General features: G+C 33.8%; 1 protein-coding gene across 2 annotated transcripts in view; it reads right to left on the reverse strand.

Moving 5' to 3' along the window:
• Window positions 1-17,603, reverse strand: part of RNF13 (ring finger protein 13) — a 115,377-nt gene that overhangs the window by 34,673 nt on the left and 63,101 nt on the right. Inside the window, exons 5-6 of one of the 2 annotated variants that reach the window (XM_032486491.1) lie at window positions 16,597-16,694; window positions 7,846-7,936 (exon numbers count right to left, since the gene is read on the reverse strand). In XM_032486491.1, coding sequence (XP_032342382.1) covers window positions 7,846-7,936; window positions 16,597-16,648 — 143 coding nt within the window. In that variant the 5' untranslated portion in view covers window positions 16,649-16,694. The remainder of the gene's footprint in view (window positions 1-7,845; window positions 7,937-16,596; window positions 16,695-17,603) is intronic. The other variant, XM_006187246.3, reaches the window with a different exon arrangement.

Consider the following 17,603-nt stretch of genomic DNA (forward strand, 5'->3'; position numbering starts at 1 on the left):
AACACCAGATCAATTTGTATTTGAAGGAGGAGATATTTAAATAGCTTTAGTATCTTCCCACACTACCTCCATGTCCACCCCACAATACAGTATATTCCACGTGCTCTGTAGCCAAGAACTGCTCAGTGAAGCAGAGTCCTAAGCAACCTAGGAAACAGTGTCTTATTTTCCTTTGCATGAGGTCCGAGGGTAATTTTAAACCAGGTGTCCCCGCCCAAACTTTACAGCAATAATCTCTAATTTCCCAATTCCTCTGTTGACATGAGGTCTTGCCTGTTGTCTGTTTTGTTATCCAATCCCCGCCATCTTGGATCAAAGAACTGGAGCCAAACTACTGAGCCCCAGTGGATATACAACCATACACCAGAGTCTTCTTTCCTATAAACAAGTTTCCAGACAGTGACCTGTGATCAGTCCAACCGTTGGACACCCTCACTATTTCAGCTATTAGTCTGAACGTGCTCCCTTCAGATGAAACTCATGACTGCCTCATCAAACAGCCTACGTCCCCTGCTAGGTGTCCCATTTGTGACACATCCTGTTTTGGTGCCCCAGTACCCTGTTCTGTCTTGTTGAAGAATGCTGAGGTAGCATAACAACAGTTTGATTTCACCGGCTTTTACTGAATATCTACTTGATACAGTCATTGTACCTGGTGCTACGGATGAAACATGAAAAAATAGAGTACTTAAACATGAGAAAGAAGATTTTAGAGTTAAAAGGAATTTTGAGAACTTTTTATTCTAATTCTTCATTTTCAAAAGAGAAAAAAATAGGTCCATGAAGATTAAATGACCCTCTAGTGGCCACAGCCTAGCAATCTCTCCAGTGCACCTTGCTACTTACTATGAGCAAACACAATCCTTTCCTCTGCCCACAATTGTTAAAACTTACATGCCATCAATATGTTTTCTCTCCTACTAAAAAGTTACAAAATGCTTTTAGAGTTCAATTTTTTAAAGACCAAAACAAATAAAAAATACCAAACGGTTTACAGAAAAGTTCTCTATGAATAGAAAATGCTAACTTAACCAATGAGTTTCCTTATCAGAGTGGCAAGCACTTAAAAACACTGATAATACATATTATTGGCAAGAGCAGAGGAAAACACTGGCTCTCCTAAAAAACCAATGAGTTTTCTTATCAGAGAAGCAAGTAATTTAAAAGACTGATAGTACATATTATTGGCAAAAATAAAAGAAAACATTGGCTTTCCATAATTGATTCACTTTTTGTGGAGGGCAGTATGACAGCTGTTTACTTAAATTTAAAACTGTTGTACTCCAGCGGGTCCACTTTCAGGTGCTTTCGATAAAGACACATTTGTGCAACCGCACGTGATGTATGATCAAGGATATTTTCATAGCACTTTCTGAAGCAGACGAAAGTTGGGAGAGGAGATTAATGGCTAACATTTATGAACCATTTACTATGTAGCAGGTATTCCTCCAAGAATTTGATTAACGTGTTAAATCTTCATAGCAGTGTTGTATGCTGTAGGCACTACATCATTTTTAAAGATGAGAGAGGTTAAGGCCCAGAGATGACAAGTTTTTATTGTTGTTGAAGGTCACACAGCTAAGAAGTGATGGAAGCCAGAATTAGAATGAACAGTAGTTAAAAGGAATAAAGTACAATAAAACAGAAATGGATGGATACTTTCTTAATATGATAAAAAGCCAGACCCTTAAAGACAAAACAAGAAGCTTTCTCACTAAAGTGAGGAACAAGGTAAAAATGCCTGCTATCTCCATTACTATTTAACATGGTATTGAAGGTACTAGCCAACGCAATTAGATAAGAGAAAACAATTATAAGCATAAGAACTAGGAAGGAAAAGATAAAACTATTTCTATTGGCAATGGAAAAACTCTGCCAACAGTAAGAGAATTCAGTCAAATTGCAGGTTATAAAAACCAATGTACAAAAATACACTTTTATAAATACAATAAAAACCAGTTAGTAGATATAGTAGAAGAGTAGACCTCACTTACAATAGCAAAGAATAAAATATCTAGGCATAAATTTAATGAGAAATGTTTTTCTCACATTGGTTTTGAGCTAGAATAAACTTCCTGAGTACATAAAAAAGAGAGTTGAACACATGGAAGGACATACCATGTTCTTGGATAAGGAGATGTAACATCCTAAAAGTGTTAATTCTCCCTGAATTAATTTAGTTATATAATGAAATTCTAATAAAAATATCATCAGGTTTTTCCAGAGCTAGACAAGTTGATTATCAAATTCCTTTGGAAGGAGAAATCAAAATCCTCATACATTGCTGGCAGGAATTTAAATGGTACAGGTACTTTGAAAAACAGTCTGGCAGTTCCTAAAAAGTTAAGCATATGATGAGCACTCTAAAGTGCATATAGATATTGAACTATAGTGCTGTACACCTCAGACTTACATAATCAAAAAAAATTTTTTAAGATAAACACAGAGTTACTACATAACAATCCATTCTAGGTATACATCCAAGAGAAATGAAAGTATAAGTACACACAAAACTTGTATGTGAATGTTCACAGCACTATTATTCATAATAACCAACATGTGGAATTTAGCTAAATGTCCATCAATTGATGAATGGGTAAACAAAACGTGGTATGTCTAAACAATGGAAATTATTCAGCAATAAAAAAGAATAAAACTACAACATGGCCAAACCTTGAAAACATTATGCCGAGTGAAAAACACCAATCACCAAAGATCACTTATTGTATGATTCCATCTATGTACAATGACCAGAAGAGACAAACTCAAAGAGACAGAAAATAGATTAGCAGTTGCCTGGGGCTGGTGTTGGGGAAGAGAACGTAGGGACTAGAGAATGACTGCAAATACATACATGGTTTCTATTTGGAGTGTTGGAAAGTTGTAAAAGTAGAATGTAGTGACAGCTGCTTCCTCTCTCGCTTGCTCTCTCTCACCCTCCACCTCTCTCTCTCTCTCTATATATATATATATAAAACTCTATAACTATACAGACATCACTGAATTTTGTATTTTAAATTGATAAATTTTATAGTATGTGAAACATATCTTAATAAAGATATAAAAAATTTGAAAGAACAAACAAGAACAGCTAAGAAAAATCTGAGAAAGAGGAGTAGGAGTGGGGGAGGGTATGCTCTAGCAGATACTAATGTATATAATAAAGCCCTGTAATGAAAAACAGTGTGGTATTGGCAGACAAAAGATAAAGAACAGAAAATTCAATTATGCATGGAAATATGGCAGTATCTCAAATGGGGTTAAGGATGAACATTTTAGGAGCACTGTTGGGATAACTGGATGATTATTTGGAAAAAGATATAATTGGATACATTCTTCAAAGTATATATAGGATAAATTACAGACGAGCCAGAAATTTAATGTTAAAAATGAAACCATATAAGTATAAATGCAGGTAAATTCCACTATAACCTAGAAGCAGGGGAAACTTTCCTAAGACTGAAAATGAGCAGCCCAAAGGAAAAGATTACTACATTTGATTGCATTAAAAACCAATACCATTGGAGTACAAAAAATACCTGTAACATATAATGAACAAATGGTTAACATATCTAACAAATAAAGAGCTTCTAAAAAGAGAAGAAAATTACCAACAAGCTAATAGGGAAAATGGGCTAAAGATAGACAGTTCATTGAAAATGGCATGCAAATAGCTCTTAAGCATTTCTTAAGCATAAAAAAGGACACTCAAATTTGCTTATAATAAGAGGAATACACATTAAAACTGCAACAACATACCATTTCTCACCTATCTGATTAGTAAAAATCTAAAAATCTGACAATATATTTTGTTGGTGACTCTGGGGGAAAAGAGACACTTACATACTGTTGACACAACTATTATGGATGGGAATTTGGCAGTACGTAGCAAAAATACAGATATGTTTAGCCTCTGACCTAGCAATTCCACTTCGAGGAATCGATTCCAAAGGTATACTAGCAAAAACATGGAAAGATTTCTATGTAAGGTTATTCATTATAGCACTATTTATAATAGCAAAAGACTGTAAAATTCTGATGTTCATCAACAGACAACTGGCTGATTAAACTGTAGCCTACAAAAGGAGTTCTAGGCAGCTGTTAAAAGAATGAAGAATATCTCTATTTACTTATACGGTATGATTTCCATGATATATTGTTAAGTGAAAAAAAACAAGATAGGAAATAATGTTTATGTACTGAGGGTGGAAGATGGAGAAGACGAGATAGATATTGGCTTATAATTTTAAAAAATTAAAGAATAAACTAAACACTTAAAAAAATTATTACTTATAAGGTAAGTAATATAAGGTGAGGATGGAAAGGAATAGGGTGGACAGGATGGATGACACTCAGAAGGTGACCTTTCCTGAGTATATATTGTTTTGTTGATTCTGACTTTAAGCTTATACATAATTATAGAAGTCACAATGCGGGGGTGGTAAAAGCAATCCTTAAAATTTTAAAGCAAAATGAATCAATTAGACCTGTGTTTCCAGTTGATAGAATCAGATCACAGAAGAATTATCTCAAAGTCTTTAAAATGTGATAATCTGATTCTGTGTCCATATGATATCTTAAGAAGAGAAAGAACTCTTTTTTTTTTAATATTGGTAATAGTTTTGGTATTGTTCTTCTGAGTCTGCTGTATGTGTATTGTGTAATTAAAGAAGAAAATAAATAATTATGATGGTGTCTTCGAGCATCAAAAAATAAACTACAGATGTAAGGTCAATGAAATAGAGTAAAAATCCTATAGTCCTGAATTTAAATTGGAAGCAACAGTATCATGATTTATTGTATCTTTAAAACCATATATATTTCTTAGCTCTATTCACTGAAAAGCCCTAGAAAGAATGACAAACCCAGGAGTAATGATCACCCCCTCAGTCTCTAAATACCATGTTCAATTAAGAGGAACCAGAGCTCCTTGGAGAAATGACTGGTTCCATGTCAGGAAAAGAATGGAACAAAATGGGCCTGGAACATCTTATCAGACAGAAAACTAAGAGCAATCAAAACCTCCTAGATTCATGTAGAAAGAAATCAGGATTAAACCTGAGAAAGTTTGAAATGAGACAATGTGAACATCTATAAAGATGATAACTGCAGTGGACTGAAGCATATTAAATAGGTTTTCACTCATGAGTTCGTTATACTTTAAATATATGTGTTAAATCATCTTTGGAAGATACTAGCAAGCCAAATCATTTTAAAAACAGTAAATAAAGGGGAAGAATCAAGTGTTTATCCTATCTTTCCTAAACAGACTGTACATCAAAGTAATCATTTATAAGATGTGAGTTCTCTGTATAGAAGTATTTTAGCTAATAAATTAAGAAGGAATTATAAAATTAGATTAGCTGCAAATCCTAAAGAACTAATGGATCCCGACTGATCATTAATGATTGATCACATTACAAAGAGGGAACCAAATATTATGCCTCCTGATGGAAATACATAATAACACATAAATTATTCTTGCCTTACCTATCCTCCTGGACCTCCAACTGCACTTGAATTTGAACAAACCTCTAGATCTAATTAGCTATTTACAGGGAAAACAAGTAACAAAGGAATATTCTAGGCAATACACCAAGGATGCAGTCAGGAATGTCCAGACTGTGGTAAATTTTACAGGACAAATGATCCTGCTTCTTCAAAAAATAAATGATTAGGAAAAAAGAAAAAAGAGGCATAGCAAACTTACAGATTAAAAATAGGGTGATCACATGTCCTTATTTGCTCTGAAGTGACAATAAAGACAAACGTGTTGATATTAATGTTTACTTAAAAACAAAAGGTGAAACAATGATAATGTAGTTATATATTTTGTATATAACCGTAACCTTATCTTCTAGTGATATATTCTGAGATATTTACAGGTGGGATGACAGGATACCTAGGACTTGCTTTGAAATAATCATGGTGTGGGGAAGGAAGAGTTGGGGGAACACCTGAGGCTGGACAGTCCAAACAAAACTGGCCATGAATTGATAATTTTGAAACTGAATGATCAGATTCATCATATTCATCTCTCTACTTTTAAATATGTTTGTAAGTTTCCATAATAAAAAGTAGAGTAAATTAAAGTGTAGGTAGGCAGGCAGGCAGACAGACTGACCAACAAGCCAGCCAGCAGATAGATGAAGCAGACAGTATGCGCAGGTCTACAATCCCTCATGCACAGGTCTGAAACCTAAAAAGCTTTAAAAAGTAATGTTTGCAATTCCTTTGATGGTCAACCTGAACTGAACTGACATGATAAAATACTCATACATTCATTGCAGAGAGATATATATAATTTGTTCAATTATGGGATGCTGCCTCAAATCCTATTGGGACTGTTACTTAACTTTTAAAAATCTGAAAGTGTTTCAATTCCATAATACATCTGTCCCCAAGAGTTGGGATAGCGATTTTGTGGACTTGTATTAACATGGAAAGGGTCTAAATATTAAGTAAATAAAGTATGTTACAAAAGTACTAGGTATTCTATGGTACTATTTTAATGAGCACATTATCACTAATTAATGTCAGCATTCAAATACAGAGGAAAAAATTAAAAACTTTTTAAAAACAGTAGCTGTTGTTAGAGAATAGCATCATAGGGACTTTCATTTAAACATTTTATATTTCTGGAATTTTCCATATTTTACCAGCAAGTATATATTACTTTTTAATTTAAAAAGTGTGACTTTATAATTAAAAACAAAAAAAAAATACTCTTTAAAACACATACTAAAATACATAGAATTTTTCTAAATGATGGAATATCAAGGTAAAAGCAAGTGGTAGTTCTCCCTTCCTATCAATTACACAAATCTGGCTGATAAAATAGCACCCTGCTTAACTATTCTTCATATAACATCCAAAATTAATTCCCTAACTTAGTAAAAATGTTCTGAGCATAAAATATGTGAACAGTATTTTAAATATCAAAACCATATAGGGAAAAATGACAAAAACCATTTAAACAGAAAACCTCTCCCCGTCCTTTTTATTCATATTCAGCCTCAAATATTTGTGGATATTTTCCCCTCCTAAATATTAGAACTGAATTTCATTGTGCCAATTTCCCCTTTTGGCAAATGTAAATAGTAAGAGATAATAGTAACGTCTAGAGGGTTGTTGTGAGAATTAAATGTAACAAATGTAAAAGCATTGCTTTCATGAGTGCCTGGCACTTGCTAAATCCTTCATAAATACTACTGCTTTATTATTAATATTGTTACTGTTCTTCTTAGTCAGAAGTCTGTTCCTGTCCACTGTTTTGGGGATCTGTTTCATGGAAGAAGCTCTGAAGTGTGAATTGCACTGTTTTCTATATTAGATGAGACAGTTGTGCCTTAAGTTATAGTTTATATGTTACTTTAGTAATGAGATTTGGGGGCGAATTCCATATAAAAGTTTTAAATTCCAAGTGAAACTTTTTAAACTTAAAAACAATTTTTTTGTCTTTGTAGAAGTTAGTTACTTACCATACTGTGTTTTGAATTCTTTATTTATAAAATATTTCTTTTAATAAAATACAAATACGTCAATGAAAAGTATCATATAAATATAAATCACAATGCTTCTAAATACCAATGATTTAATTAAACTATAAATGGGAAAGTTTGGTTATCTTTTAGCAACATGGGTGCCTTAATCTCTCTAGCATAAATTTATTTTCAATATGTAATTATACACAGGAAATACTATAATAAGTATTAAAACCATAACTTAAGAAGAGATAATTTAGTACAAGAGAATACAGTCTGAAACAACTAATATTACACGATTTTACTCTACTACAAAGAATAATTTTAAGCTACATGATTTTTTTTTGTATCTATTACTTACCCTTTTTCATATGTGAATTCATCTTTCAGGGAATTAGCTGATGATTCGCCAATAAAGACAGATGGAATGTCAATTTTCTTTAGCACCTCAACTGTATAAAACAATAATAAAATTATTCTTTAAAGCCCATACTTAGTGTACAATCAACTTTCTTCATAATAGCAGCAAATGCAACTGGAAACAATTACAATCAACTTGAATTTTCTTCTGGTTGATTTCCAGATTGCAGATTTATACCACCATCAATATAGTTGAGAAACATTATTACATTTACAATAATGAAAGCTAACATTTTGCATTATATGTATTACTGCAGTATCTCAATAATCCTATGAAACTGAAATATAATTCTTATTTTGAATAGTTCCATTTGATTTATTCCTCTACAGGCATGATTGACTATTAGTAAAAGAAAAATGTAAAGTTTTCTTTCCACTCATAACTTAATTCCTAAACAAAAAAGTGAAAAAGCTTTTTTTACATACCCAATCCCAGGAAAGGTGTAAGCCAAAGAATGTAAGAAAAGACCATTTTACAACAGTCTGAAAAATAACACCACACATCTAAGACTTTTCAGAGTGAAGAGCTGAGAGGAGTTCAGGAAGGGTATAGGATAGGGAAGCTGGGTAAATTTCTACTTCCTCCTGAGCCTGAAATTCATGGTGAAGCTTTGTGTTTTGATTGCTGTCTTAAGAAATTTGACTTTTACATCTATATTAAAAAAAACAAAATCAAATGCCAACAAAAAAAGACCTTTGTAAAAATTACCCACTACTCATGAAGTAAAATAAAAACAATCCTCTTGCTGTTACTATTTTAAAAAGCAGCCATATTTTTATAGCTTGAGTTAACTGAACAGATTTGGCTTTAGAGAAAGTCTATTTGTTTTCTTTTGTTATGCTTTTCACAATAACTCTGTTTTACATTTCTTTAAAAAACACATATTTATTATTTATTTAAAAGGGGGGTAGATACAAGTAAACAGGAAGAAAACTGAACACAACCATAATTCTTCCTAACCAAAGACAAAGCTTTTATTTGAAGTAACATAAACAGTTCTAGAAGCTTCAACAAATACATACAACAATAATGTAACCACCATGACAAGATATAAAATGGTTTATCATTCCTCCAAATTCTCTCAAGCCTCTTTACAATCAACCCCTCCCCCAGCCTCAGCAACCACTGATGTATTTTTCTTTCTTATAAAGACAAGTTTTAAAGTCTTAAAATCTTGGTATCCTTAGCAGAGTAAATTTTTTTCACTTTCAGATTGTTTTGATTTATGCAAACGTAATCATTTGTTCCACACGTTCTGTTTTTCTCTCTCTCAAACACACACACAGACACATAGACGCAGAACACACACACACACAGAGCCCATATCATATAAGCCCCAGGAAGGAAGGAACCAAAATGGTTAGTTAAGGAATATTTAACCACTATTTTTATATTAATGAGATCAATAAATATTTAAATTTTTATATTAATGGGATCATCAAATAATGGGAGAAAGTGTAGGCTTTTTTCCCAATCAATAGGATAACTCAGATATCCTGTCATGTCAATGAATAAAAATCCAATCTCATCATTTCTAATAGCTGCAGAGGTACTGTTATATAACCATGTATATTTCAGGGAGATATTTTCTATCATGCTAAGAGATCTTTCTCTTTCATATATCAGTTTAAAATTTAGTTTATTTAATAATTAAAACTTGGAATTGTATACCCTTTGTAAAATATTTTACTCTTCCATGAAGATACTCCCATAAACTCAAAGAGGAACTTTTTGCATGTAACTACTGGCTTGTAATTATTGGAAGTAATATAACTTCCTTGAGTTATGGTATCTAAAGAGATGTAAAAAGCTCCTCACTTTAGTCAGAAGATTAAGAAGGGAGAAAAGGATGCATGCAGCCCCTATAAAATCACCAATCGCATTTTTCACAGAACTCAAACAAAAAAATTAAAATTTGTATGGAAACACAAGAGACTCTGAATAGCCAAAACAATCTTGAGAAAGGAAGTGAAGGAATCATGCTCCTGACCTAAGACTATACTATAAAACTATAGTAATCAAAACAGCATGGTACGGACACAAAAACAAACTCATGGATCAATGGAACAGGACAGAAAGCCCAGAAATAAATCCACACACTTATGGTCAATTAATCTATAACAAAGGAGGCAAGAATATACAATGGGGAAAAGACAGTCTCTTCAGTAAGTGGTGCTGGGAAAACTGGACAGCTACATGTAGAAGAATGAAATTAGAAAATTCTCTAACACCATATTAAAAATAAACTCAAAGAATTAAAAGCCTAAATATAAGATCAGATACTATAAAATTCCTAGAGGAAAATATGGGCAGAACACTCTTTGACATAAACTTGCAGTAATTTTTTTTGGATCTATCTCCTACAGTAATGTAAACAAAAGCAAAAATAAATGAATGGGACCTAATTAAACTTAAAAGCTTTTGCACAGCAAAGGATACCATAAACAAAATAAAAAGACAACTTACAGAATGGGAGAAAATATTTGCAAATGATGAGACCGACAAGGGCTTAATTTCCAAAATATACAAACAATTTACATAGCTCAATATCAAAAAAACAAACAACCCAATCAAACCTAAATAGACTATTTCTCCAAATAAGAAATATAGATGGCCAATAGGCACATGAAAAGATGCTTAATATAGTTAATTATTAGAGAAATGCAAATAGGAACTATAATGAGGTACCACCTCACACAGGTCAGAATGGACATCATCAAAAAACCTACAAATCATGAACACTGGAGAGGGTGTGGAGATAAGGGAACCTTCTTACACTGCTGGTGGGAATGTAAATTGGTGCAGCCACTATGAAGAACAGTATGGAAGCTCCTTAAAAAACTAAAAGTAGAGTTACAATCCCACTCCTGGGTATATACTGGAAGAATACTCTAATTCAAAAAGATACATGCACCCCAATGTTCAGAGTAGCACTATTTACAACAGCCAAGACATGGAAGCAATCTAAATGTCCACATTTAGATAAATGGATAAAGTTATGTGGGATGTGTGTGTGTCTACACACACAACGGAATATTACTCAGTCATAAAAAATGAAATAATACCATTTGAAGCAACATAGATAGACCTAGAGATTATCATACTAAGTGAAGTAAGTCAGACAGAGAAAGACAAATAGCATATGATACCCCTTAGATGTGGAATCTAAAATATGATATAAATGAGCCTATTTACAAAACAGGAAGTAGACTTACAGACATAGATAACAAACTCGTGGTTACCAAAGGGGAAATGGAGGGGGCAGGGGTTTGGGAATTGGGGATTAACAGACATACAACTACTATATATAAAACAGATAAACAACAAGAATCTACTGTATAGCACGAGGAACTATATTTAATATTTTATAATAACCTTCAATGAAAAAGAATCTGAAAAAGAATATAAAGAATATATTTATGTATAATTGAATCACTTTGCTGTACACGTAAAACACTGTAAATCAACTATACTTCAATTAAAAATTAAAAATAAATTAAAAAAAGAAAATAATGTAGGCAAATATGCATATCCATCTTGGAGATTTTATAATATCATTTATCTACTGAAAATAAAACCAAATATGTTTTAGTTCACTAAATACTTTAAAAACACTAAATTGTAATTCTGATCCATAAAACAGCTCTGTGAAGTATATTCTGCCAAGTAGTATTATCACATCACAGACAGATTATAATTTAAATGGCCAGCCCCAACCTCTCCAGATTTATGTACCTAATTGCCTATTCAATATCTCCATCATTTGATCGACTAATAGATGTTTCAAACATTATTTCTCAAACAGAACTCTCAATGTCTCTTTCCCTAATCAACTCTACTCCTACTCTTTCTCATCTTTGTAAAAAGCATAACTATTCACCTAGTTTCTCAGGTTAAAAATCTTGGAGTTCTTGACTCTCCTTCCTTTATTCCTTATATCAAACCCTATCAACTTCAAAATACATCCATAATTCTATCACTTCTCATTACAGTCACTACTAACACTCCAAATTACCATCACCTCTTGCCCAGCTGCTGCAGCTACATTCTAACTGGTCTCTCAGTTGGCACTCTTGCCCATCTTTCACCTTCAGTCTATTTTTAAAGAACAACCAAAGTGATCCTTTTAAAATGTGTCACCTCACACCTCTGTTTAAAACCTACATAAAACAAATTCCAAAGTCCTACGAGACCCAACATGATCTAGCCAGTGGCTCCCTTTCTAATCCTCATTACCTGCAACTCTATCTCACTCCCTTGTTCACTCTATTCCAGCCACTGTGGTTTTCTGCCACACCTTGAAAACACCAAGTATGCTTTATCTTTGAGCCTTTGCATTTGCTTGCTGTTCCCTTTCCTTGGAATATCCTCTTCCAGAAATCTGTGTGGCTCAGCCTCTCACTTTAGACCTATGCTCAAATGTCAGAGCTTCAGAGAAATGTTCTCTGCCCCAATGTTCACAGCAGCACTATTTACAATAGCCGAGATATGGAAGCAACCTACATGTCCACCAACAGATGACTGGATAAAGAAGATGTGGTATGTGTGTATGTATATGTATATGTATATGTATATGTATATGTATGTGTGGTATATGTGTGTGTGTGTGTGTGTGTGTGTGTGTGTATAGGAATACTACACGGCATAAAAAATAAAATAATGCCATTTGCAGCAGTATGGACAGACCTGGAGATTGTCATTTTAAGTGAAGTAAGTCAGAAAGAGAAAGAAAAATACCATATCATATCACTTATATGTGGAATCTAAAAAAAGGACACAAACAAACTTACCTACAAAACAAACAGACTCACAGACAGAAACACAAACTTATGGTTACCAGTGGGCAAATGGGGTGGGAAGGGATAAACTGGGAACTTGAAATGTGCACCTTTTGGGAAGTGACGGAAATGTTAGCTATCTTTATTGTGGTGGTGGTTTCATTGGTGTATATATCTATCAAAATTCATCAACTTGTACAACTGAAATATGTGTAGTTTACTGTACAGGAATTATACCACAATAAAGGTGTTTAAAAAAAAGAAATATTCTCTGATCATTCTATCAAAAACAGCCATCCTCCTCTCACTCCTGTCACTCTGTATCCCTTTAACCTGGCATGTTTTTCTCCACAGCACTTACCACTACTTGACGTATAACATACCTCTTTGCTTATGTGTTCATTTTCTCTCCCACAACAGAATGCAATAATAATAATGACAGCAGTAATAATACTAGCAGCTAAATAACCCTCGAATGACTACTAAGAACGAGGCAGTCTTCTAGATGTTTTATATGTCGTCAACAACAACGTAATGAATGAAGTACTATTATCATCCCCATCTTACAGATCAGAAAAACTGAGGCACTGAGATGTTAGGTAACATTCCCAAAGTCACACAGGTAGTAGGTGGTCGAGCTGGGATTCAAATCTTGTAAGGCACTACCCAGAAGCCACACTTTTAACCACTGCCATTCTGCTACCTCAATGAAAAGTATGAGCAAAGCCTTAAAGCTGTATTATTTTCTGCTGTAGTCATGATGCCTAAAACAGAACTTAATGCAGAGCAGGCTGTCAAAAAATATTTGCGGAAGGAAGAAAGTAAGGAAAAAGGGAGAAGAAACAAATCCAGACATATTGATAACTTACTCTGATCATACAGTTAGGAATTTGCACAGCCTAGACTCAAACCTGAGGCTCTGATTCCTAATGTTGGCTCTTCCCACTCTGCCGTGGAAGGGTTTCCTCATTCCACTGCCTTTCATATGATCTTTACGATCTTGTCAAGTCAAATAAAAATTAAAATCATTCACCCTTTTACAGATGAAAATAAAGGGCCAGGAAAGGTTAGTAAATTTTCCAGCAGCACAGGTTAGTTCATATATATCATCTAGCCTGGAATAAACCACATTTCCTGGTCTTGGAGTTTGTGTTTTCCCCACCACATTATTCTGCCCCTGAAGATGACAAATGTGACTGGCTCACTGTCCTAGCTGAAATGAAAACAGACACATTCCTGTGTGAAATGTTGGCAACAAGGGGCCTTTAAAACTTTCTTTTGTTTCCATATATTAGATCCTCTGCTCTGTTCCTTGTGGCTATGATCTAAGTCTAAAAAAGAGGGATAGATATATACTTCTTTTAATAAATCCACGCTTTCTTTTCCTCTACCAAGTAACAGCAAAGATAAAAATGGTAAAGATCTTTACAACATGTGCTGGAAATATGAAATGTTCCAACTTACACATACTCAAGGATGGAGTAAAATGTTACAGAAAGTAATCCAAGTAATAAAGTCAGGAACCAAAATTCTAAGCAATCTTTGAAATATAGTAACTCAGCTGGAATATTTCCATAGCAACAACAGAATTATATGGTATGTGCCACTTTTAATATTTTCTCTACTTTCTTTAGGAACTGACATGATTATCACAGAAAAGGTTTTATTACAAAAACAAAACTGGTGTTAAAGGGAACTGACACTTCCAGCTTGCAAAATTTTTATTAAAAGCATGTCAAAAGAGTAAACAGTTTACAAAAACTAATCAGTTTATCCAACCCAAACCCCTTGAGAAGTCTTGAGGGTTGCTAAACCCTGGGCCCAGGCCTTCAGCAAAACACACAAAGAGTAAGTAACTTGCTCAAAATCATACAGCCAATACAAGTAGGAGCTTAGGTTTGAATTCAGGCCTATTTTTAGAGTATGTATGCTTTCCATTTTGCCAAGTATTGTATACAGGTCACATAAGTGACTCACATGGGAGGTATCACGTGGGCTAGTAAATTTTTCTTTAAAGGAGATGATTAAAGGAGAAGAAGGAAAATGTGTCAAATCTGCACTACCAAAAGTACTAGTCTACTGGGTAAGTAACATCCCTTCATCGGTTCCTCTGATTCCTAAGCAGTGGTTGTCAAACTTTTTGAGAAATGCCAGAACTTCTTAAGGGTACTTCATGAATTCTGCAATTACGAATTAGTTAGCTGGAAAATTAAAATGATAATTTAAAATATAAAGAAATTAACTAAGGAATTTATTACTTAGTTTTATTCTTTATATATATTTTTGTAATTTTGCCCCAGATTATACTAAGGGTAAGAAGGAAAAAAGTTCAACTCAACAACAACAAAAAATACTGTCTCATGTTATAAAAAGATTTTTTTTGGTCAAGGAATCCAAAATACTTCACATTGAGGATGTAGCTATTTAAAGTCCTAAATACATTCCAGTGGAGTATATCAGTACATAGCTTTATATCTGTTCTTTGCTCCAAGATCTTTCTTGCATGTATGACTCAATACAACTTAAAACAAGAGGTATTACGGTTATATACTAAAAGAAAAACAAAAATAAAATAATCATGAATGTTGGCAGTGTATTTAGTGTATTTTGGGTTCTGAACCCAATTGCCAGTATGTGTGGGGATCTTCCCTGCACCATCAAGCAACTCAGCTCAATTCTGATATTATTTCCCAGGAGACAGCATCAGATTCCACAGGTTAACGGTTTAGTCTCACAAGAATCCCCAACCCCCACTTCAGACACCAGTGGCCAGTCCAAGTTGTCACCTGTGTTTCTGACTCACCAACTATAGACTGAAGGGTCCAACAACCCTTACCCCATGGGTTCAATAAATCTGTGAGAGCAGCTCACAGAACTCAGAGAAACATTTTACTTACTAGATTACCAGCTCATTATGAAAAGATGTAACTCAGGAACAACCAAATGAAAGAGACGTATAGGGCAAAGTAAACGGGAAGGGATATGGAGGTTCCATGTCCTCTTCAGGAGCTCAGTGCTCCTAGCACCTCTATGCTTCCACCAACTCTGAAGCTCTCTGAGCCTATCCTTCTGGGTTTTTAATTAGGCTTCATTATATATGCATGATTGATTAAACCACTGGACACTGGAGATCACTCAACCTCCAGTCCCTTGCCCCTTCTCTGAGATCAGGGTGTGGGACGGAAAATTCCAACCCTCTAATCACATGGTTAGTTCTAACAAACAGCCCCCAGCCTTTGGTGTGGTCCTAAAGTAGCCTTATTAACCCAACAAAAGACACTTTTGTCACTCTCACTAAATTGAGTGAAAGCACCTATCTTAAAAGTCACTATCTGATTAAAGCCAGTTATTTCATTAAAATTGGCACATTTTCCCTTCAAGCTAATATTTAGTAAAGAATAAGGAAAGATATTCCCATTTTGAATGAAAAGCTATAGGCATGCCAATGTATGTTAAGGGGCTAACAATAATCAACTGGTGGTATAAGAAAGCACAAGTATGGGCTTTGAAATTCTACAAGAATACAGTAGCTACTCAGTACATCTGCATATCCTAAAATTAATGTTGTGAATCCCTAAATAAACCACAAAAATTCTCCTATGGCATTCCTAACTCAATATGATTATCTCTATTTAAAGCCTGGTTTTCCTTTGATTTTTACCAAAATATCAACGGATCCTATAAAATGAAACACATAGGTTAAAACAACAACAATGACAACTAACTGTTCCAGAAAGAACAAGTCAATTCCACTTCTGTTGTGAACAAAGTTGTCCTAAGAGGATTAAGAATTGGGAATTATCTTTCTGACAGAGAAGAAATCTTGCTTTTTAAACAGAAAATGAAAGAAGAGAAATTCTGTCAAGTTTTAGTTTCGAATGATCAGTCAAACAGGAGAGAAGAAAAGTGATACCTGTACTTACTGTCGTTGGATCCCATGCTAATGAGGTCATCAGAATCAACATTGTGAACTATGGCTGCTTTGTATCCTGCTCTCTGTGCATTTAAAACCTGCAAATTAGAAAACAGTCATGATATGAGGAATAAAGTCTTTGTCATAAGGTCCCTCAAATTCACAAACACAAATCAACAAGTCCATAGCATATAACTAGGATGAGATTATGCATGCGTATATATATATAAACAGATCTTAAGTGTGTTCCCGAAACATAATCAATGATTTACAATTGATTATCAAGGACTTCTTTAGATAGCTTCTTGATTTCCTTCATGGCATTAAGTGAAATGAGAAGCAAATAAAGGAAAGACATACAAACTACCATACTAAAAGGATCCAAAGCAATAAACCTGTCTAGCTCTAGAGAGGTAGAGATTTGTGATCAGGCTCAAGAGTCATCAGCCCTTGAAAACTCAACTCTACCTCCACTACTTATTAGTGAGATAAACTTGGGCAAACTCTTTCTTCCTTAATCCTCAGCTTCCCAACTTTAAAATGAGAATGACAATATTTTTCTCATATGTAATGTAATTTTAAATGCTTAATACCATGCCTAATGCATAAAAATGAGTCAAATAAAAGTTATTCTTATTATTAGCTTCATCATCGACCATTTTCTTTAAAATTCCTTTCTAAGGCTTTGAAAGAATTAAAAATACCTCTAGCCTGAAGTTGTTTATTTCGGTTCTATCTAGCCATACAATCTTTCTTAAAGCTAGTCTCCAAATTAGTAAGCTTCACATCATAAGAATATGGCTAGATGTGTGGCAGAATTTTCTTACATAAAAGATTTGAAAAGTATCCAAACATGTTACCACACCTCACTTTTAAAACAATAATCTGTTTTAAATAAAAATAAACCCAGACCTAACCTCCTTTTTATACCATCATTGGACCATTTGGGAAAAATAAAAAATCAGATCATTATTTGTATACTTGTTAAATAAAATGAAAACTGGATA

This window comes from Camelus ferus, chromosome 1 (assembly GCF_009834535.1).
Source record: "Camelus ferus isolate YT-003-E chromosome 1, BCGSAC_Cfer_1.0, whole genome shotgun sequence".
Taxonomy (NCBI): domain Eukaryota; kingdom Metazoa; phylum Chordata; class Mammalia; order Artiodactyla; family Camelidae; genus Camelus; species Camelus ferus.